Source organism: Pelophylax lessonae, assembly GCF_965119305.1.
Source record: "Pelophylax lessonae genome assembly, chromosome: 4".
In the NCBI taxonomy this organism is placed as follows: Eukaryota; Metazoa; Chordata; class Amphibia; order Anura; family Ranidae; genus Pelophylax; species Pelophylax lessonae.
This window is the reverse complement of record NC_138771.1, coordinates 571,174,034-571,197,422: the sequence shown is the minus strand read 5'-3', so window position 1 is coordinate 571,197,422 and position 23,389 is coordinate 571,174,034. Positions and strand designations below refer to the sequence as shown.

The following is a 23,389-nucleotide window of genomic DNA, read 5'->3' as shown; positions in this document are numbered from 1 at the left end:
ACACTTATTTGGGCTATTTTTACCAAAGATATGTAGAAGTATACATTTTGGCCAAAATTTATGAAGAAAAATTACTAATTTGCAAAATTTTATAACAGAAACTAAAAAAAAAACGTTTTTTTTTTTAAATTTGCGGTCTTTTTTCATTTATAGCGCACAAAATAAAAAGCCCAGCGGTGAATAAATACCATCAAAAGAAAGCTCTATTTCTATGAAAAAAAGGACGAAAAATTTATATGGGTTGAGTGTTGCATGACTGCGCAATTGTCATTCAAAGTGTGAGAGCACTGAAAGCTAAAAATTGGTCTGGATGGGAAGGGGGTTTAAGTGCAAAGTAGGCAAGTGGTTAAAGTGGTTAATAGCATCATATACCCACCCATATACTTAGAGGTTCACACAGCCTCATGACTCTACTCGCTGCTACCACCAGATGGCAGTAACGATCCAGGCACCGCTTATGCCCCTGCTGCGTCGTTGCCTAGGTCACACAAGTCCGACGCGTCCTAACCAGCCGCCCTTACGTCATCAGTAGTGCAGCGGAAGTACGTCTTACGCCACGTCCTGCGGCCTGAATGGAGAGTAGGATCCGCGGCCTGTAGTGAATAGTGGTACCGGTATCAGAGCCTCACAAAGCGGCCTAAAAAAATGAGTAAGAGGAAGGCACCCCAGGAGAGCCTGAATGAGGGAATAACCGACTTCCTCGTAGGTGAGAGGACGGAATGAGCGTTTATTCCTCTGTATGAGATAACAAAGCCGGGTGGACAGAGCAGTGTGTGCGGGGTGACTTGTGGTGAACAGCTTGCTCCTTTCTCTAGGCTGCTGACAGATTCCATGTCTCAGCCTCCTGGCAGGGAGATGGAAGAAAACAGGACCATGGCAGCACACCCTGTCCATGGGCACAAAGGGGATGATAATGTGTGAGAGGAAGGAAGCCAGGCTTCTGATTGGTTGCCTCCACTTTGGGACTCGCAGCATGTTTGCAAATGTGTTGGGGCTTCCTGCGCATGCACAAACATGAGCAGCGTTTCTTTGCGCATGCGCAGATCCCTGCCGTGTCCCAAAGCTGCGCAGCGTGCCTGGAATTCCAGTGGTATATGTTTTCTAATAAGAATGGGAGTGCAGCGTCCGTCTCACATAGGAGACAATACAGAACTGGTCCTCTCTAAGAAAAAAAATAATTGCACGTAAATTGTATTTCTAAATGGGGAGGAATGGAGAATGGAGCCCGATACAAAACAAAAGAACCCAGTTGTGTTCATAAGGCTGGGTTCACATTGGTGAGAATTAGATGTGGGTTTCCCCGTACCCAATTCCCATGTCAGGAGCCTGTGTCCGTCTCACAATGAATCCGGTTCACATATCTCTGAGACGGCTGCAGAGAGGTTTGCAGAAGGATCCTGTGTGTCTTCTGGTCCATTTCAGGTCAGAATTCAGACCTGAAACGGTGAATAGAGACGCACCGGACCCCCTGCTGCGACCCGCCCCGCACACAGTGTGAACCCAGCCTGAAGGTGCACTTTTACATCCACACATAGTAGTGCGGTGTATTGCACTGACACACAGTGCCATCCGGTGCTCTGTGGAAGAATCAGACACGCCGCGCAGCAGTGGTCTGGTGTGAACACCGCGGCAGTTACCTTCTTTTATACTGTGCAGAAAAACGCGTCACCACACAGGGTGAGCAAACCCTTGCAACAGAACTGAAGGCTTTTTAGAACTGACTGTGAGCAGACAGGCTACTATCATAGAAGAGACATGCAATGTATAACATACACACAAGGAAAAGTGCGTATTGGTGCTGCTCTAATTGTGTGTATGTGTATATATATATATATATATATATATTGTACAAAATATAACCGCGCTAAGCACAAAATACCGTATAAGTTTGATTGTTCTATAAAGTAATCAGCAGCAGCTGTAGTGGGAAAACACTATAAACAGAAATGTAAAAAGGAAGCCGCGCTAAATATGAGATGTAGATATAAATCTACCTGACAGACAAATGTATGCACAAATAAGTAAATGAATAAATTGAATGTAAATTAGGGATGCACCGAATATTCGCGGCCGAACATTATTCGGCCGAAAATAGAAAAAAATAGCACTTTCGGTGTTCGGCCGAATAAGTCAAAAGGCCGAATAATTTTGTGCCGAACAATAGGGCTGAACGATAGTCGATATGATATCGACTATCGTTCTGTGGCCGTAGGCGATATTCATATCGCCGAGGTCATGATATTTACAGGGGGAAGGGACTCGGAGGAGGACAGGAGGACTCACAGACTTCCGTGTTAGGCAGGGGAAGCTGGGACACTTCAGCGGTGAGCATACATACATTACTCACTCGTGCACTGCAGCCCGCCCCACACATTCAGTGAGTCTTACTCTCCTCCCTAGTTTTTTCAATGGCACATTCAGGAAGCCAATCACGCCGTGATTAGCTGCACAGCGAACCAATCACGCGTGCCTGCACACCTGATTGGTTCCGCTGTGCCGCTACTCACGGCGTGATTGGCTTTCTGAATGTGCCATTGAAAAAACTAGGGAGGAGAGTAAGACTCACTGAATGTGTGGGGCGGGCTGCAGTGCACGAGTGAGTAATGTATGTATGCGGCTGTGCTCCTTTCCAGGCTCCTACTAGTCCACCTCCAGCCTCCTACTACCACCACTATGAGAGACTGTCTGTCACGGTATAATCTGATCGAGTCCACACTGACACTGACTGACTGTCACTGAGTAATTGATGTTACCACATTAACCCTGACCTGCCCAGTGCCCTGTATCTGCAATTAAAATTTACAAGGCTGCCTGCATGCTTCCTGATTTCCATTCCCAGCATCCTTCCCAATCCCTACAGTGTCACTAACATTAACCCTATGGTACAAGGCTGCAGTGTGCACTGAATCCCATTCCCTACAGTAACATTTAGGGAGAGAGACATGAGAGGACAAGAGAGAGAGAGACATGAGAGGACAAGAGAGAGAGAGACATGAGAGGACAAGAGAGAGGACAAAAAATTGGCAAAATAAATGGAAAAAATGCGAAACACCGCGTTCGGTATTCGGCCTTCCGCCAAACATTTCATTATTATTCGGCTTCGGCCAAGAATTTCATTTCGGTGCATCCCTAATGTAAATGTCCCAAAAAATGACACAACAGTGCCTAATTTCACCAAAAAAGTTCCAAACAGCAGCAGTAGAGATCTAGTGCAGAGTGCTGTGTGCAGAAAATGAATCCACCACCATGAATAGTGACTTCCTCCACTGTTAATGTGACATACTGGAGATACGCTATGCGCTTACCAGATCATGTATAGACATCAGCATCCAACTTATAATATCAATTGATTCTGTGGTTCATGTAGTGCCTCTCTCGGGATGGTCCACACAGTATGCAGAGATCCACGATATCCACCATACACCATAAATAGCCTCATCCAAATCGCAGAATACCCATGAGGATATGTAAGAGAAGGGGGACTACAATGGTGTAGTATGCACAAACAATTTATTAAGAACAAGGTAAAACAACTCACTTTTTTAGAGAAATCAATAGCGCTAATCGGAATCCGTTCAATAGAACCCCGCCGCCCGACTTCCGGGTACACCATGGTGACGTCAGCACGCCGTCCCTATGCGTTTCGTCACAAATGACGTCTTCTGGGGAAGCGCATAGCGTATCTCCAGTATGTCACATTAACAGTGGAGGAAGTCACTATTCATGGTGGTGGATTCATTTTCTGCACACAGCACTCTGCACTAGATCTCTACTGCTGCTGTTTGGAACTTTTTTGGGGCAATTAGGCACTGTTGTGTCATTTTTTGGGACATTTACATTCAATTTATTCATTTACTTATTTGTGCATACATTTGTCTGTCAGGTAGATTTATATCTACATCTCATATTTAGCGTGGCTTCCTTTTTACATACATATATATAATAGGGCTGCAACTAACGATTAATTTGTCTGTCGACTAATCTATCGATTATTTTTACGATTAGTCGACTAATCTAACGATTATTTTTATTTTATTTTTTTTGCTTAATTTAGTGTTTTTTTGATTAGCTAATTAATCCTGTAATTAATACAGACCCCTCAGTAAGCCCCCTCCCAGTACAGACCCCTCAGTAAGACCTTCCACCTAGTACAGACCCCTCAGTAAGACCTTCCACCTAGTACAGACCCCTCAGTAAGCCCTCCCACCTAGTACAGACCACTTAGTAAGCCCCCCTCCCAGTGCAGACCCCTCAGTAAGCCCTTCCACCTAGTACAGACCCCTCAGTAAGCCCTCCCACCTAGTACAGACCACTTACTAAGCCCCCCCTCCCAGTACAGACCCCTCAGTAAGCCCTCCCACCTAGTACAGACCACTTACTAAGCCCCCCCCCAGTACAGACCCCTCAGTAAGCCCTCCCACCTAGTACAGACCACTTACTAAGCCCCCCCCTCCCAGTACAGACCCCTCAGTAAGCCCTCCCACCTAGTACAGACCACTTACTAAGCCCCCCCTCCCAGTACAGACCCCTCAGTAAGCCCTCCCACCTAGTACAGACCACTTACTAAGCCCCCCCCCAGTACAGACCCCTCAGTAAGCCCTCCCAACTAGTACAGACCACTTACTAAGCCCCCCCCCCTCCCAGTACAGACCCCTCAGTAAGCCCTCCCACCTAGTACAGACCACTTACTAAGCCCCCCCCCCCAGTACAGACCTCTCAGTAAGCCCTCCCAACTAGTACAGACCACTTACTAAGCCCCCCTCCCAGTACAGACCCCTCAGTAAGCCCTCCCACCTAGTACAGACCACTTACTAACCCCCCCCCCCAGTACAGACCCCTCAGTAAGCCCTCCCACCTACTACAAACCACTTACTAAGCCCCCCTCCCAGTACAGACCCCTCAGTAAGCCCTCCCACCCAGTACAGACCACTTAGTAAGCCCCCCCCCCCCTCCCAGTGCAGACCCCTCAGTAAGCGTTCCCACCTAGTACAGTATGTACTAGGTGGGAGGGCTTACTGAGGGGTCTGTACTGGGAGGGGGGCTTACTAAGTGGTCTGTACTAGGTGGGAGGGCTTACTGAGGGGTCTGTACTGGAAGGGGGGCTTACTAAGTGGTCTGTACAGACGCCCCCGTGACGTCACACATTGACACGTCAACGCTTTTCACGCACGTCAACGATTTTTTGTAGTCGACGCGTCGTGGCAGCCCTAATATATAACAAAAACTGTGCTTATATGAAAAATACATAAATACAAATGTATATCTCACCTTTAAAATTACATAATCATAAAATATGTGCAAATTGGCAAACCAGTTAATCTGTGCACTTAGAGATATTTAGTCTAAATTGATCTGGTAATAGATGGTGGAATTATTACAAACTTTGTATTATTGACATGCAATTTATTATCATCCTTGTGTTTGTATTTTTAGAACTGGCCAATTATGAACGGAATGTCAACAGAGCCATCCATAAGTACAATGCCTACAGGTGAGAACATTTGTGACATTCACTGAACTCTTGCTGTTTGGGTAGTTGTCTTTGACGTGGTTACAACATAGCTGGGATTGCTGACTGGTATCCAATGGCTTTTCCAAATCTTGATAGCACATAATCGGATATTTAAAGGCCTGTTTAACCACTTAAGCCCCAGCCCTATTTCGGACACTTTTTGTTCATGCTTTAAAACCAGTATTTTTTCCTAGAAAACTACTTAGAACCCCCAAACATTATATATATTTTTTCGCAAAGACTCTGGAGAATAAAATGTCGGTCATTGCAATATTTTTTATCACGCGGTATTTGCGCAGCGGTCTTTAAAGCGCCATTTTTTTGGAAAAATTTAGAAAAATCACATTTCACTAATTTTAAAAAATACTAAACAGTAAAGTTAGCCCATTTTTTTTGTATATTGTGAAAGACATGTCACGCCGAGTAAATAGATACCCAACATGTTACGGTTTAAAATTGCGCCCCCCCCCCGTGGGATCGCGACAAACTACGGTCAATAGAGATCTCAATCTGCGACGCTTTAAATTTATTTAATGGTTACCAGTTTTGAGTTAGAGTGTAGCTCTTTTTTTTAAATTATTGCTCACGCTCTGGCGATCGCGGCGATACCTCACATGTGTGGTTTGAACAGCGATTTCATTCATTCTTCCGTATACGTTTTTTTTTTTTGTGCGCGAGCTAACGGTGACGGGGGTGGCTAAATTTTTTTTTTTTTTTCCCATTTATTTTATTTATTTTTTTAACTTTATTAATGTTTTAAAAAAAAAAATCTGATCACTTTTATTGCTGTCACAAGCAATGTAAACATCCCTTGTGACACCAATATGTAGTGACAGGTACACTTTATGGAGGGATCAAGGGTCTAAAAGACCCTAGACCCCTCCACTACACTTCCCTGTATGCAAAACGCCGAAAAACGGCATTTTTGCATACAGCCGTTTTTCAAATTTGCCGCCTTTTGAAGCACAGTAACCCGGACGTGACGTCATGGACGCCGCCTCCGGGTTACGTCATCGGAGACCCGATCGATGCCGTTTCCAGCATTCATCGGGACTCCATCCAGCCGGCGGACGTGCCGGCTGGGTGCTCGGGGCTCCCGGTGGGACGGGAGCCCCGAGCAAAGTCACGGAACGCGGCGGGGGGGGGGGGACGTCCCCTCCCACCCCCCCGGGTACCGATCGAGCGGCTCCCGAGCCGCATCGGTCGGTACCGACGGATAGCCGACCGTCGGCTTCAAACCACGGTACCGGGATGGTGCCTCTAGCTAGAGGCACCATCCCGGTACACTACCGCAAAGTTTACTGACGTAGCCCTACGTTAGTATGCGGTAAGTGGTTAATGAAAACCTGAGCAGAAGTAGAGCTGGTGCCTTAAAGCAGAGCTCCACCCAAAAAGGAAAGTTCTGCTTTAAAGTGGATGTAAACCCTCACATATACCCAGTAAAGTGAACAGCCTCAGATGATACACAATGAAACAAATCTCCCTAAATAAGTTTTTTACTTGTATATGTACTGTCTTCAGCTTTCTATACTGTTTTTAGGAAGTGCAGGTCCTGCTTGAATTTTCCCTTCCTGATTCACCTGTAGGTGGGGATTCTTGGCATACACTGTGAGACAGCTGATTGGAGGAAAGGCACACACCCTCCTCTCCACATAGGCAGAACCCTGAAGAGCTATGCTGTGAATAGACCAGGCTCTGCTAATCTATTTTTCTCTAGCGCTCATTGACAGACGTAGTCCTCGGTGATACACCACCTTCGGGTTATGTTGCCTCCACAGGAGCAGGACTAGACAGGAAATTAAAAAGCTCTGGCCACACCCTAGGGGCAGTCCCAGAGGGTATATCCTCTCTCTCTCTGCCTCAGCAAATCAGTTATTTTCTGTCTAGTTAGGAGTAAGGACCTAGATACCTTGCTGGGATTTTAGGTCCTGGCAAGAATTTTTTTCTTAAAGGATTTTTTAGACAGCTTTTTTTCTCCAGTGTTCCTGTGAGATCTTCAAGCAAGAAAGCTGAACTGGGCGACGGGCTGGATGTTGAGATCCGGTGGTCACCCCAGTTCAGCCTACGAGCGCGTGCAGGCCATAGCTCCGCGCTGGGTCGGCCGCGACAAAGTCCCATTAAAAGGACTGAACCCGCGAGTTAAACGTCTCGCTGAAACGCCAAAGACCATGAGTCACGGCGTCCGTATCGGTCGACAGCCCTCCCGCCCCGGTGGAGAGGGGTACTGTCAGGAGTTGGTGCCCGCCTGGTTCCGGTATGGTGAGTAGTATGTTCCCCCTTTTTCCCTGACGGGTTTTGTGGTGAACGCGGGCCCCTCTCTGTATGGTAAGAAAGAGTCCTTTCTATCCTATAACATGTCACAGATCCTCCTACTTTGAGTGTGATTTTATGTGTGCAAAAAGCCAGGAGGCTTGGTTTGGGAGCTAACAATCTATTGTATACATGTTTAAAAGATGTAATCTGTGGCATTCTGGGAATCTTATGGGTTAAGTATAAGCTACCTACCAGTCAGAAGCCACGGACATGTAGACTGCTTTCCAAATCAGATCTCCAGCTATTAGCAGGCCTCCCGAACGGCCATGCGGTCCGCCAGGACCGGTACCGCCAACCACGCCATATCCCCATGCAGAGAGAGTGTTGTGTGCCCTGCAGCACACCGCTATTCAGTACAGGCCGCCGCCATTTTTTTTGCTGGATCGCACGAGCCGCCATTTTGGCGTAGCCTCGTGTCTCCAGCATGGGGGCGGCCATGTTTGAGGTGATCCAAACACCTCGTGGAGCTTGGGGGAGGCGCCGGAAGGCGTGCAGAGGGGCGGAGCCGCCTCCTTTCTTCCTGGGCAGCCAGCCAAAAGACTTCCTGTTTGTCAAGACAGCGCTGTAACCTGTTGCAGTTAAACTCTGAGCATCAAGTGGTGAGCCTGGGGGTCTATCTCTCTCTCTCTCTCGATCGATAGGGATCCCTAGCAGGTAACACTAAGGGGTTTTTTGTGGCGCTGGGGGTCAAAAAAAAAAAAAAAAAAAAGTTTTTTTCTTTACTTTTGAATTATATTATCCAGGAAGTAACTGGAGTTATCATGGACCCTGCCACACATATTCCCCCACCTGTTTCCCTCGAGGGGGCCTCGGGACCCGCCGGTGCACAGAGTATAGAGTCATTTACAGCAATTTTGGAGTCTATGGTGGCTCGGGTGGAGGCGGCCTGTCAGGGACGGGGGTCAAGGAAGCGACCCCCGCCTACCCCTATACCATCTGACACCTCTGACTCAGATTCAGAGATGGTCACTGCAGTTGCAGGTTCCTCTGCAAGGGCTGTTATCCCAGGTAAAGCCCCCTCAGACAGTGAGGAGGACGCTTCTTCTCTTGCTATAATTCAGGAAGAAGCATTGGTGGACGCACTAGTTGTGGCAGTCCAGGAAACCTTAAAACTTGAGGCTTTACCGGCAGAGGCAACTGAAACAGAGATGCCTTTTGGTACTAATAAGCCCATCAAGTCGGCGAAGGCTTTTCCTGTACCTAAATGTTTTGGTAATCAGATTAAAGGAGAATGGGAGCATTCTAAACGTACCTTTACTATTTCCAAGCGTATTGCTAGACGCTATCCGTTTGAGGAATCCATCATTAAGAAATGGACGGTACCACCAGTCGTGGATCCGCCTATTTCCAGGCTGAATAAAGCCACGGTTATTCCAGTGGAGGACACTTCGTCCTTTAAGGATCCGGTGGATCGAAAGATAGAAGCAGAGTCCCGCACTATCTTCTCTCTGATAGGGTCAGCATTTAGACCAGTAATTGTTATTGGTCTAGTTTCCCAGACACTTACGGAATGGGCGAAAATGGTACGCCAAGATCTTAGGGGAAAAGATATTCCCCAGGAGACATCTGATTTGATGGAACAGATTATACAAGGGCTACGGTTTATCTGTGACGCAGCCTTGGACACTACTCCCTTATTAGGGCATGCATCTAAGTTAGCAGTGATCCTCAGACGTGTGCTGTGGTTAAAATGCTGGTCAGCTGACCTAGGTTCCAAAAAGACCTTGACCAATCTCCCTTTTCAGGGGAATCGTCTATTTGGGGCCAACCTAGATGAAATCATTAAGGATGCCACTGGGGGCAAGAGCACTTTTTTGCCACAGGCTGCAAAAGCTAAGGGACCTCGCAACAAGCGAGGACCTTTCTTTACCGCCCATAAAGGGCGCCCGGCTGGTACTAGCGGGAAAGGCAAGACTCCTCCAGGAGGGTTCAAGAAGGGCTGGTCGGACAAGCAGAGGACCAACCCAGCCAAACCCGAAGTAAAGGAGTACACAGCCTGAAGGTGCGCCCCCACCCGGTTTCAGGGTGGGGGGACGTTTTCACCGGTATTCAGGACATTAGATCGAGCATCAACCACTACTACCGGTGCGATTCTTCCCTTCCAACATTTAAGTACTACAGGAAGCTGTAGTTACCGTTCCCTGAATAGATCTTTTCCTTTACCTTTTCCTAAGATTAGTCCCGATACCTCACAGGAATCGGATCTGGTTGACCAGATAGGCCAAGTAGCCTCTAGTCGGGTGACTTCGGTCCCTGAGGTTCAACCAGAAAAGATCACCTTTCCTGATAACTATCAGGTATCTGATAAATGTGTGGGAACAGAAAACGACCAGACTTTCTCGGATGGTCGGGGCCAGATAGCTCTAGGGACGCCTGGTTCAGATCCAATCAGCGCCAGTGGTCCTAGAATTTCTAGGCTGGCCTCCTCAAGCCGGCCTGGCCGATTTGGACATGTTAGTCGCAGACGTTCCGTGGGAACTTCGTCTCAGGGAGTGTCTGTGGTCTCAAGGACCAATTTACCATCATGCTTTACAGTCGCTGGGTTTAATGGCCTGGCCATTGAGACCCAAGTACTGAAGGACAGAGGTTTGTCTACTTCAGTCATTCCTACCCTTATTAAAGCAAGGAAAGCGACTTCCAGCAAGGTCTATTATCACACATGGAAGACTTATATTGCGTGGTGCGAATCTTTAGGATTTCCTCCACGTACCTATTCGGTGACTCGAATATTGGCCTTTTTGCAACAAGGGGTTGAGCAGAAGCTAGCCTTGAGCACCATCAAGGGTCAAGTTTCAGCATTAGCAATCTTCTTTCAGAAACCTTTAGCTACCAAGTCCTTGGTGCGGAATTTCATCCAGGGGGTGCGGCACCTGGCTCCTCCAGTCCGCGCGCCCTTACCGCCCTGGGATCTTAATTTGGTTTTGTCGGTTCTACAGAAACCTCCCTTTGAAAACATCAGGGAGATTCCCTTGCTTACTTTATCCCAGAAGGTGGCCTTCTTGGTGGCTATTACTTCTGCTCGCAGGTTGTCAGAACTGGCTGCATTATCATGCCAGTCCCCATACCTAGTGATTCATAGGGATAAGGTAGTACTTCATCCTAAGCCATCTTTTCTTCCTAAGGTGGTTTCAGATTTTCATCTGAATGAAGATATTGTACTACCTTCCTTGTGTCCTCAGCCCAAGCATCATCGGGAACATGCGTTGCATTCCTTAGATGTGGTTCGGGCAATCAGGGTATACCTGAAAGCTACGGAATCATTCCGTAAGACGGATTCACTTTTTGTGATCACGGATGGCCCCAGAAAGGGTTTGCCTGCATCTGCCGCGACCATTGCCAAATGGATTAGACAAACGGTGGTACAGGCTTATTCTATTAAGGGTCAGAGCCCTCCGTTCCCTGTTAGGGCGCACTCCACTCGAGCGCTCAGTACTTCCTGGGCCTTTCGCCATCAGGCGTCAGTGGTCCAGGTATGTAAGGCGGCCACTTGGTCGTCGGTACATACCTTTACAAAATTCTATAAAATTGATGTGACGGCATCGGCGGATGCCTCATTTGGCCGCAAGGTTTTGCAGGCCGCAATTTGAGGAGACCGGTGGTCTACCTCGAGGGTTTTTTTCTGTTTGAAAAAAAAAAAAAAAGAAAGAAAAATTTTTTCTCTCTTTTGTTGAGTCTCATCATTAAGGATGAGCATTGTAAACTTCTAGTTGGCACCGGTTGGGCCTTCTAGATTGGGATTTGATTTCATTTTCCCACCCCTCAGTTGTGATACTGCTCTGGGACGTCCCGAAGGTGGTGTATCACCGAGGACTACGTCTGTCAATGAGCGCTAGAGAAAAATGGATTTTTGTAAAATCTTACCGTAAAATCCTTTTCTCTTAGCTCATTGACAGACGTAGTCCCCGCCCCTCTGTTTTTTTTTTGAGTTGGGTTAAAATCTCTAAAGACTGCTTTTTCACATAACTGATTTGCTGAGGCAGAGAGAGAGAGGATATACCCTCTGGGACTGCCCCTAGGGTGTGGCCAGAGCTTTTTAATTTCCTGTCTAGTCCTGCTCCTGTGGAGGCAACATAACCCGAAGGTGGTGTATCACCGAGGACTACGTCTGTCAATGAGCTAAGAGAAAAGGATTTTACGGTAAGATTTTACAAAAATCCATTTTTTACTGGAGCAATTTACTTTCACACTTCCTATCCCATACAAAAAACAGGAAGTTAGAGCAAGTCCCTGCAAAGTAAGGGGAATCCCTTGGGGCTCTCAGGTCTACAGAACTAGTTTCCACATTGGAAAATTTGCCTTCTGTGACTTTTCAGGGGACAACCAAAAATATGGGGGGCAAGGTTAATTACCAATGGTATTTGTATTATGCAGCGTGAGGGGGTTAATGTATATTGCCACTGGTCACTGATGCATTAGTGACCGACCAATGGCAGTTCATTAACCCCTTTGTGCTACATTAGTGCAACCAGTGTAAGTGCAACCAGTGTTAATTAACACTGACACGGGTACCACTAATGCAGCACAAAGGGGTTAATTAACTGCCACTGGTCGGTCACTAATGCATCAGTGACCAGTAGCAATACATTAACCCCCTCATGCTGCATAATACAAATACCATTGGCGATTAAATTAACCACTTGCCAACCCGTCACAGTACATATACTGCGACAGGGTAGCAGCTACAGGTGTACGTCTCTGCCTGTTTCTAGCATATGCCAGTATGTAATCATTTGGGGGAAAACAATAATCTTCTGTTTCGGTTTTGGGCCAAGGGCATCCTGAATTTTCGGTTTCGGCCCAGAATTTTCATTTCGGTGTATCCCTAACATTTTTGGTTGTAACATGACAAAATGTGGAAAATTTTAAAGGGTAAGAATACTTTTTCAAGGCACTGTATACCATAGTTTGTAGACGCTATAACTTTTGCGCAAACCAATAAATATATGCTTATTGAGTTTTTTGGGGTTTTTTTTTTTTTTTTTTAGGAAAGACATGTAGCTGAATATATTTTGGCCTAAATGTATGACAAAAATTGAGTTTATTTTATATTTTTTTTAACAAAAAGTAGAAAATATCTTTTTTCGTTTATATTGCAAAAAATAAAAATTCCAGTGGTGATCAAATGCCACCAAAAGAAAACTCTATTTGTGGGGAAAAAAAGGACATTAAGGATCAAGTTAAAGGAGCGAAGTGCCACATTGCAAAAAATGCTCTGGCCAGGAAGGGGCTGAAACCTTCCAGGGCTGAAGTGGTTAAACAAAAAAGCAAGAATTTATTATCTCTTTAACCACTTCTGGACCGGGCCTTTTTCTGACACTTGTGGTTTACAAGTTAAAATCCGTTATTTTTGCTAGAAAATTACTTAGAACCTCCAAACATTATATATATATATATATATATATATATATATATATATATATATATATATATATATATATATATATATATATATATATATATATATATTTTTATATTTTTTTTTTAGCATAGAATCCAGAGAATAAAATGGAGATCGTTGCAATATTTTTTTTATTACACGGTATTGGCGCAGCAGTCTTACAAACGCAATTTTTTTGGAAAAAATTTAATTTTTAAAAAATAAGAAAACAGTAAAGGTAGCCCAACTTTTTTCTATAATGTGAAAGATAATGTTATCCCGAGTAAATAGATACTCAACATGTCATGCTTCAAACATTGGTACTTAAAAATCCCCATAGGCAACACTTTAACCTCTTTACTGCGGCAGGCAGCCGCTCCTGTGCGAATCACCGTAACTGTACGGCGGTCGCGAGCAGGGGGCGAGGTGGCCCGTGCTCCTGCTCCCGCTCGTCAGCGGGGAAGCCGATGCAGCGAGCAGGCGGCTCCGATTGCCGCCTGACATCCACGATCGTTCCCTGCTGAGAAGAACGGTCAGCTGTTGTAAACACAGCTGACAGTTCTTCCTGGAATGATCATAGAGCCCCTGTCAGGGCCGGCCTTTGGGGTGTGCGAGCCGTGCGGCCGCACAGGGCGCCATGGGCAACAAGGGCGCCGTGCGGCCATCACAGCTCGCAGATCAGGTGATTCAGGCCGCACAGCGGGAGGTGAGCGACGACCGCGGCCTGGACAGGGTTAACACAGGCCGCGGCCGCCGCTTACCTCCCGCTGTGCGGCTGTGCCTCAGTCACCCGTACTGATGCAGCAGTGAGGCGAGCTGTGTATCACACACAGCTCAGCCTCCGCTCAGATCCTGCCACGCTGACGATCTCTCCTCCCTCCCTGCACTGACGCCAGAGGAGAGATCGTCAGCTCCTCCTCGCCCCGCCCCTTCTCCTCCTCCCACCCCGCCCACACCCCCGGGGATGTGTGGGCGGGAAGTTTAAAGAAAAAAAAAAAAAGCTGCAGAGAGCGGAAGGTAAGTGAGGAAAATGTAAGGGGGGGCTTTTTGTGGGGAGCTCTGTGTGAGGGGGGGGTCTGTGATGTAAGAGTGGCTCTCTGATGTGGGGGGCCTGTGATGTAAGGGGGGGGCTCTCTGATGTGGGGGGGTCTGTGATGTAAGGGGGGGCTCTCTGATGTGGGGGGGTCTGATGTAAGGGTGGTCTGTGATGTAAGGGGGGGCTCTCTGATGTGGGGGGGTCTGATGTAAGGGGGGGCTCTCTGATGTGGGGGGCTCTGTGATGTAAGGGGGGGTCTGTGATGTAAGGGGGGGCTGTCTGATGTAAGGGGGGTCTGTGATGTAAGGGGGGGCTCTCTGATGTGGGGGGGTCTGATGTAAGGGGGGTCTGTGATGTAAGGGGGGGGCTCTCTGATGTGGGGGGGTCTGATGTAAGGGGGTCTGTGATGTAAGGGGGGGCTCTCTGATATGGGGGGGGTCTGATGTAAGGGGGGTCTGTGATGTGGGGGGCTCCATGGGGAGGGTCTGATGTAAGGGGACTTTGTGTGGGGGTCTGTGATGTAAGGGGGGGCTCTCTGATGTGGGGGGCTTTGTGTGGAGGGGGGCTCTGATGTAAGGGGACTTTGTGTGGGGGGTCTGTGATGTAAGGGGGGGCTCTCTGATGTGGGGGGCTCCATGGGGGGTCTGATGTAAGGGGGCTTTGTGTGGGGGTCTGTGATGTAAGGGGGGCTCTCTGATGTGGGGGGCTCTGTGTGGAGGGGGGCTCTTATGTAAGGGGGCTTTGTGTGGGGGGTCTGTGATGTGGGGGGCTCCACGGGGGGGGTCTGATGTAAGGGGGGCTTTGTGTGGAGGGGTCTCTGAAGTGAGGGGGGCTTTGTGAGGGGGGGCTCTGTGTGTGGGGGGGCTCTCTAATGTAGGGGGCCTCTAAATTAAGGGGGGCTTTGTGTGGGGGGTCTCTGATGTAAAGGGGGCTCTGTGTGGGGGTCTCTGATGTAAAGGGGGCTCTGTGTGGGGGGTCTCTGATGTAAGGGGGGCTAAGTTATTAGTGATCATAAAAAAGGTGCAAGAAAATGGGGGGGGCGCCACAGGATTAGCTCGCACAGGGCGCCTGAACACCTAAGGCCGGCCCTGGCCCCTGTGATTCTTCTATATAGGATTACATGTCTCTATGGTCATTCCACAAGCCACGCCCCCCACAGTTAGAATCACTCCCCTAGGCTCACATTTAACCCCTTGATCACCCACAATGTTAATCCCTTCCCTGCCAGTGTCATTATTACAGTAACAGTGCACATTTTTAGCACTGAGCACTGTAGTAATGTCACTGGTACCCCCAAAAATGTCAGGGGTCCGATCTGCCCACCGACCGCAATGTCACATTCCTACAAAAAAAAACACAGATCGCGGCCATTACTAGTAAAATAAAAACAACAAAGATGACATAAATATTTCCCGTAGTTAGTAGATGCAAACCAATCAAAATACACTTATTGCGATTTTTTTTTTTTTTTACCAAAAATGTGTAGCAGAAAACAAATTGGCCAAATGTTTTGGGAATGTTATATAGCAGAATGTGAAAAAAAAAAAAAAAAAAAAAATATATATATATATATATATATATATATATATATATATATATATATATATATATATATATATATATATATATATATTTATTATTTTTTTTTTTTTTTCAGAATTGTCGCTCTTTTTATTGTGTATAGCGCAAAAAATAAAAATCGCACAGGTGATCAAATGCCACCAAAGGAAAGCTCTGTGGGGGAAAAAGGACATAAATTTTGTTTGGGTACAGCATTGCACGACTGCGCAATTTAAAAGTCAGTTAAAATCACGCAGTGCCAAGTTGAAAAAAGTGGCCTGGTCATTAAGGGGGGCAAATCCTTCTGGTCTTAAAGTGGTTAAAGATTTCTACAGGTTACCAGTTTAGAGTTACAGAGGAGGTCTGGAGCGCAAATAAATACACGGTGGCCTGTCCATAAGTGGTCAACTGACAGCATGAAGATCAAGTTCTTCCCTTGGATCTACAGATGAATAAGATGAAATAAAATAGATACATAAGCAGCAATGAACAATGTTACTTTGTATCTTAAACTGTGTTGATAAACACCGGGTCAGATGGTTCTTTTCTTGGCAGCTGCTAAGAGCTGGTTCACACTACCACTACCAGAAAGTCGCCCGTGACTTGTTTAGAGACTTGTTTAGAGACTTGTTTAGAGACTTGTTTAGAGACTTGTTTAGAGACTTGTTTAGGCTTCTTTCACACGGTCCGCCTCCGCAGGCGGATCCGTGTTGCTCAGCGGGGATCAATCCGCGATCCCCGCTGAGCCGGGCGGATGACAGCTCCGTCTCCGCTTGCAGAGCGGAGAGGGAGGTGTCTCAGCACCCGCTGCCCTCTATGGGGGATCGGAGGAGAGCGGACCGCTTGTCCGCTCTCATCAGATCAGCTCCGCTCTGATTACTGAACGGATGGAAAAATAGGGTTTCCATCCGTCCAGATTTCAGCACAGGATCAGATGCGGATGGCAGCGGGTGTCAGCGGAGGTGACCTCCGCTGACACCCGCTGCCCCATAGAGCTGCATGGAGGATCCGATCAGATCCGCCTAAAAAACTGACAGGCGGATCTGATCGGACCGCCCGTGTGAAAGAGCCCTTAGAGACTTGTTTAGAGACTTGGAAGAGACTTGTGCACTACTTTGAAGAGACAGGCGACTTTGTCTGTGGGGAATGCCTGGGTAATCTTTTTCTTCTTCCTGGAAAGTCTGATAACAAGTCGTGTCAATTAAGATAAGGAGGCGACTCCCATTGAAGTATATGGGACAGTCGGATCACAGGTCGCCTCAAAGTAGTACAGGACCCTTTTCTGAAGTTGGAGCAACTTCAGTAGTGCCAATTAAGACGGCACTGATTGATTAACATCGCTTTTGTTATGTCAAGCGACCTGGGGCAACACAAGTTGCCTCGCAAGTCGCGCTAGTGTGAATGGGCTCTTAAGCTGTTGTATGTACACAGCAACTCCTGACTTTATTTTTATAGCTGAGAATTAAAGTGGAGTTCCACCCATTTTAGTAACTTTAGATGTATGTAATCCCCTTTAAAACTACTTTTACCAATGGAAACATTTTTTTTTGCTAGTAAATACCTTATTTTCTTCTTTATTCATCCTCTCCTACTTCCGGGTTCGGCTGCCGATCGGCGATTGCGTCATTCGGCGATTCACGAGGGCTGCTGGGATGCATCTCATGGGATGAAATCTCGCATTATTAGACAGGTGTCCTGAGCTGTACTGTATGTATTGGATTGAGTCCGTGCTCTGCCCCGCCTCCGCCCCGCCTCCTCTGTGAGCTCTACGGGATATAATGCTTTCAGTCCTCGCTCACTGAGAGGAGGCGGGGCGGAGCGCGGACTCAATCCAATACATCCGAGTACAGCTCACTGAGAGGAGGCGGGGCGGAGGCGGGATGAAGCACGGCCTCAGTCCAATACATACAGTACAGCTCAGGACTCCTGTGTAATAATGCGATATTTCATCCCATGAGATGCATCCCAGCAGCCATTGCGAATCACCGAATGACGTGATCGGCGGCCGGACCCGGAAGTGAGGAGAGGATGAATAAAGAAGAAAATAAGGTACAGTTGTGTTCAAAATTATTCAACCCCCAATGCTGTAAAGTGTTTTAGGGAATTTAGTGTACATTTGTAATTGTATTCAGAATGAAATCCTACAAGGACTTCTTAAAGAACCATATGCAACTAAAATGACATCAATTGGTTTTGTAATACAGTAGTAAATGTTTATTTTGTGAATTCTTCATTGACACAATTATTCAACCCCTTAAAGCGGTAGTATCCCGCTTTTTGACACTTTTACCTACAGGTAAGCCTATAATAAGGCTTACCTGTAGGTACAAATAATATCTCCTAAACCGGCATGGTTTAGGAGATATTTACAGTGCATGCAGCCGCTCGCGCGAGCGGCGCATGCGCTCTGAAGGTCCAGGGGGACCTTCAATTAGTTTGCCGGGAGCTTGCCGGAAAATCACTCCCGCGCGCATGCGCGGGAGTGATGTCATCGCGGCTCCGGCCAATCATTGCGCCGGAGCCGTCTCTTCCGGCCAATCACCGCGCCGGAGCCGCCGAACCCGGAAGAGACGGCGAGGGATCATGGCAGCGCCCGCAGCGATGTCCGGGCGTCCGTGTCGGTTTTCGTTCTAAGGTAAGTTACACATAATGGGCTAGTATGCGATGCATACTAGCTTATTATGCCTTTGTCTTGCAGTTTTTTTTTTATTTTTTAGGGTTTACAACCGCTTTAAAGACTACCACTCTGAAGAACAGAGGTTCATTGAAGTGTTTTCAATCAGGTATTGAAAACACCTGTGGATGTCAGGGAGCAGCAATAAAGCCTAATAAGCACCAATTAGGCAGCTTTAAAATGACTGTGATACTCAGCTCCTTCTAGACATTTACTGGTGTGGTTACAAACATGGTGAAGTCAAGAGAATGGTCCAGGAAGACAAGAGAAGAGGTGATTACTCTTCCAAGGAAGGGCAATGGCTATAAGAAGATTGCAAAGATGTTAAACATACCAAGAGACACCATGGGAAGCATCATTCGCAAATTCAAGGCAAAGGGCACTGTTGAAACGCTACCTGGTCGTGGCAGAAAGAAGATGCTGACGTTGACTGCTGTGCGCTACCTGAAGCGTAGAGTGGAGAAAAGTCCCCGTGTGACTACTGAGGAACTGAGAAAAGATTTGTCAGATGTGGGTACTGAAGTTTCTGCTCAGACAATACGGCGCACACTGCGTAATGAAGGCCTCCGTGCCAGAACTCCCAGGCGCACCCCCTTGCTGTCTCCAAAGAATAAGAAGAGTCGACTGCAGTATGCCAAAAGTCATTGGGATAGTGTTCTGTGGACTGATGAAACAAAATTAGAACTGTTTGGGCCCATGGATCAACGCTATGTTTGGAGGAGGAAGAACAAGGCCTATGAAGAAAAGAACACCTTGCCTACTGAGAAGCATGGAGGGGGGGTCAATCATGCTTTGGGGCTGTTTTGCTTCTGCAGGTACAGGGAAGCTTCAGCGTGTGCAAGGTACCATGAATTCTCTTCAGTACCAGGAGATATTGGATGACAATGTGATGCAGTCCGTCACAAACCTGAGGCTTGGGAGACGTTGGACCTTTCAACAGGACAATGATCCCAAGCATACCTCCAAGTCCACTAGAGCATGGTTGCAGAGAACATTTTGGAGTGGCCATCACAGTCACCAAACTTAAATCCGATTGAGAACCTCTGGTGGGACTTAAAGAAGCAGTTGCAGTGCACAAGCCTAAGAATGTGACTGAACTGGAGGCTTTTGCCCATGACGAATGGGCAAAGATACCCGTAGATCGCTGCAAGACACTTGTGTCAAGCTATGCTTCACGTTTAAAAGCTGTTATAACTGTAAAAGGATGTTGTACTAAGTACTAAGATTGAATGTCACTTGGGGGTTGAATAAAACTGATAATGATGTGAGCACAGAAAAGACATTTGTGGTTATTTCATTATAAATGTTATGTTATATTTGTCTGACCTACACGTGCCTCTTTGATTTAATTGTAAGCAGGATGACTGAATGTTCAAAATCAATGTCAAACTGGCCAAAACAATCAATTTCGGTGGGGGTTGAATAATTTTGAACACAACTGTATTTCCTAGCAAAAAAAAAAAAAGTTTCCATTGGTAAAAGTAGTTTTAAAGGGGATTACATACATCTATGTAATCCAAGTTATTAAAATGGGTGGAACTCCACTTTAAGGCTTTGAACGCACCTGTGCCCACATGGATGTCATATTGGGATGCAGAATCTGTCTCCATGCAGCCGTGCTTCCCAATTGACATCTATGGGACTGCTAGTACGGGGATGCACGCAACACCTGTGCATCCCCATGCCAGCAAACCGCGACCCTGCATGGGGCACACAAGTAATCAGCAATGTGAACGAGGCCTAATGGCAGTTGAGAAAGGGGGGAACCTGGCAGAGGGGCAGAAGGACCAGACATGCTACACACGCCCTGTGTACTTCAATTATGTTTTTTGGGCGTGTGTAACAAATCCAGTGTCCTCAAATAGTTAGGCAATCGTTTTTTTTTAGTCATTGAAAGATTGATTGTACTCGGCAGTTGGTTGGCATGTTTTTAACCGCTTGCCGACTGCCGCAAGTACATATACTGCGGCGGTCAGCCCTGGCCAGGCAAAGTGACGTATCGGTGCGTCACTAGCCTGTGAGCCAATAGCGGGCGAGCGCGCGCCCCTGCCCTGGCTCGTTCCCTAACAAGTCCGCGCGTGTGACCGGCGGACCCGATGTCCGCCAGTCACTCGCGATCGTCTGTCGTGAAGGGAGAAAGGCAGGCGGCTAATGTAAACAAAGCCGCCTGTCATTCTCCCCTGTATAAAAATGGAGATTATACGGTCCTGCTATGTAGGACCATTGATCTCTGTTCTTACACCAGTAGCCACATCCAATTACAGTTAGAAACACGCCCCTCGGGACACACTTAACCCCTCCTTCCCCAATAAAGTTAACCCCTTCCCTCCCAGTGTCATTTTTACAGTAACAGTGCATATGTATAGCACGGATTACTGTAGTAATGTCACTGGTACCCCCAAAAGTGTCAAAAATGTCAGTCAAGGGTCCGATCTGTCCGCCGCAATGTCGCAGTCCCGCAAAAAAAATCGCAGATCGCCGCCATTACTCGTTAAAAAAAAAAAAGACAAAAATCTTTCCCTTAGTTAGTAAACGCAATAACTTTTGTGCGAACCAATCAAAATACGCTTATTGTGATTTTTTTTTTTTTTTACCAAGCATATGTAGCAGAAAACAAATTGCCCAAAAATGTTAAAAAATGTTGATTTTTACATTTCTTTTTTGGGAAATTTCATATAAGAAAATGTGAAAAATATTGTTATTTTTGCAAAATTGTCGCTCTTTTTTTGTTTATAGCGCATGATCAAAAAATCGCACAGGTGATCAAACACCACCAAAAGAAAGCTCTGTTTGTGGGAAAAAAAGATGTCAAATTTGTTTAGGTACAGCGTCGCACGACCGTGCAATTGTCCGTTAAAGTCACGCAGTGCCGAATCGCAAAATAGGCCCTGGTCAGGAAGGGGGTAAAATCTTCCGGGGCTTAAGTGGTTAAATCTCTGATAATTTAGCTCCTAGGCAAAAACACGCATTCATTTCTTCTGCCTTATTCTTACAGGAATGAAATAAGCTGTATATTATTTAATAACTACTTTTCATCCTCATCCTCCCCCTTTGCAGGAAAGCTGCCTCTGTTATTTCAAAGTACCCCACAAAAATCAAGAGTGGAGCAGAAGCAAAAAAATTGGTGAGCACTAACGTGTGTGTGTGTGTGTGTGTGTGTTTGAAAATGCATGGAGAGACTGAGGATCAATTAAATCTACACTTTAGGCAGATTTTTAAACCTGTAAAGGTTTAAAAGTAAAACCAAATTTAGTATTCAAACTGTATGTAAACATAAACAATTGTCAAATGTCCGCAGGCTGGGAGTGTAAATCCTTAACAAATTTTTAATCAGGCAAAGCTTTTCATATGTACATATTGCAACTGTATAAGTCACAGTTTTGTTGTGCAGCATTACAGTGAACCTCTACTGGCGCTTCTGTGTGAAATTACCTGTGTCAGTCATTAATTTGATCTTTCCATTGGTTTGAAGATCCTTGGATCCTAAACCCAAGCTCTCCATAGGGTTGTGACCAGTTTTGGGACAAGGTCATCTAGCGCCCAGGGCGAAGTAACCAGATGTTATGTGTCTGCAAAAATCCTCTCCCTCCTCCCAAAAAAAATTTGAGCACTTCTCTTCACACTTACCCCCTAAGCATAAATTCCCTTTGCAAGCCAAAATTTACCCTCAAGCTAAAATAGTTCCCCCTCTTCCAGTACAAACCCCCCTTCCCAGCTCAAATCCTCTCCTCCCCAAACCCCCCCCCCCCCCAGCCCAATTCCTCTAACACTCAATTTCCTCTCCTAGTACAACCCCCCCCCCCATCACCCATTCTAGCACAGCTCCTCAAAATCTCCATGGCTCCCAGTCGCCCCTTCTGCCCGCCTTTTGTCTCGGCTCTGGTTGTGGCTTCTGTTCTTGTCAAGATTAATTATCTCTCCTAAACGCAGTGATTTTTAGGGGGCTTTCCAAGAACAACACCTTAACAAATGCAAAAATATACCTGATCCTTTTTTAAAAGCCCAGTGCACCACAACACACAATGTGATGCAGTGTGTTCAGCTCTATTGTAAAATGTGGTGGGATATTGTTCATAAGTGGCACCGAAACGCATTATACATAGAGCAGATTCAATGCCGTGTGTTGTGATAACGAGCGTTCACGTGTGTTTTAGAGCATTGATATGTAATTTAGCGCACACTGCCATAATGCACAAGTGTGAATGGGCCCTCAGACAGCAACTACATGTGACACTTGTCGTCTTGTACAGTGTTGAGATGGTGTGTAACGCAAAAGATTGGCTGTACAGAATTCAAAATTCCTTTGGCAAGTAAAACTGTAAACATGGTTTGCCAAAGTTTTAAACTTCGAGTATCTAAACCCAAGAAAAACAATGTAATATTTCACAGCTTAGCAGTCCTTAGATGTAGTGACTGCATTAGTTTCTTTTTTCAGCCATTTTTCCCTTTATTTCCACCTGGTGATCCTATGAATAACGCACTACCTGTCCTAGGATAACAACACACCTAACAAACATACTGTATCTGTGGAGGAGGAGCAGTTTTGGCACTCTGAATGTACTATAGAATACACCCCCCCCCCCCTCTCCTCTCTACAACAAATGGGGTAGGTGTTTTGTTGCCTCTTATAGAGAACTGCCAACAATACCAACAAATAAATTATCAAAGTGGAGGATTCTATTGGTTCACAAGATTTCTAGCAGGATCAACAGGTATTTTTTGTTCTTATCCAACCGATTTAACAAAACAATTTAAATTGTATATTTACCAAACCAGAGCAGAGCAAATTAGAAAAACTCATTTTTTTAAGGTTTACATACGCTTTAATACTATTGGAAACTGAAAGCTTGAACAAATATGTTTTGACTACATCGACAGTTATTGAGCTTACAGCAATAAAAAAATTAATTAAAAAAA

The 23,389-nt window shown here is 46.1% G+C and overlaps 1 protein-coding gene across 1 annotated transcript in view; it reads left to right on the top strand.

Moving 5' to 3' along the window:
* Nucleotides 1–504: 504 nt before the first annotated feature.
* Nucleotides 505–23,389, top strand: part of POLB (DNA polymerase beta) — a 74,319-nt gene continuing 51,434 nt past the window's right edge. Inside the window, exons 1-3 of the mRNA XM_082255479.1 lie at nucleotides 505–706; nucleotides 5,434–5,491; nucleotides 21,530–21,596. Coding sequence (XP_082111605.1) covers nucleotides 646–706; nucleotides 5,434–5,491; nucleotides 21,530–21,596 — 186 coding nt within the window. The 5' untranslated portion in view covers nucleotides 505–645. The remainder of the gene's footprint in view (nucleotides 707–5,433; nucleotides 5,492–21,529; nucleotides 21,597–23,389) is intronic.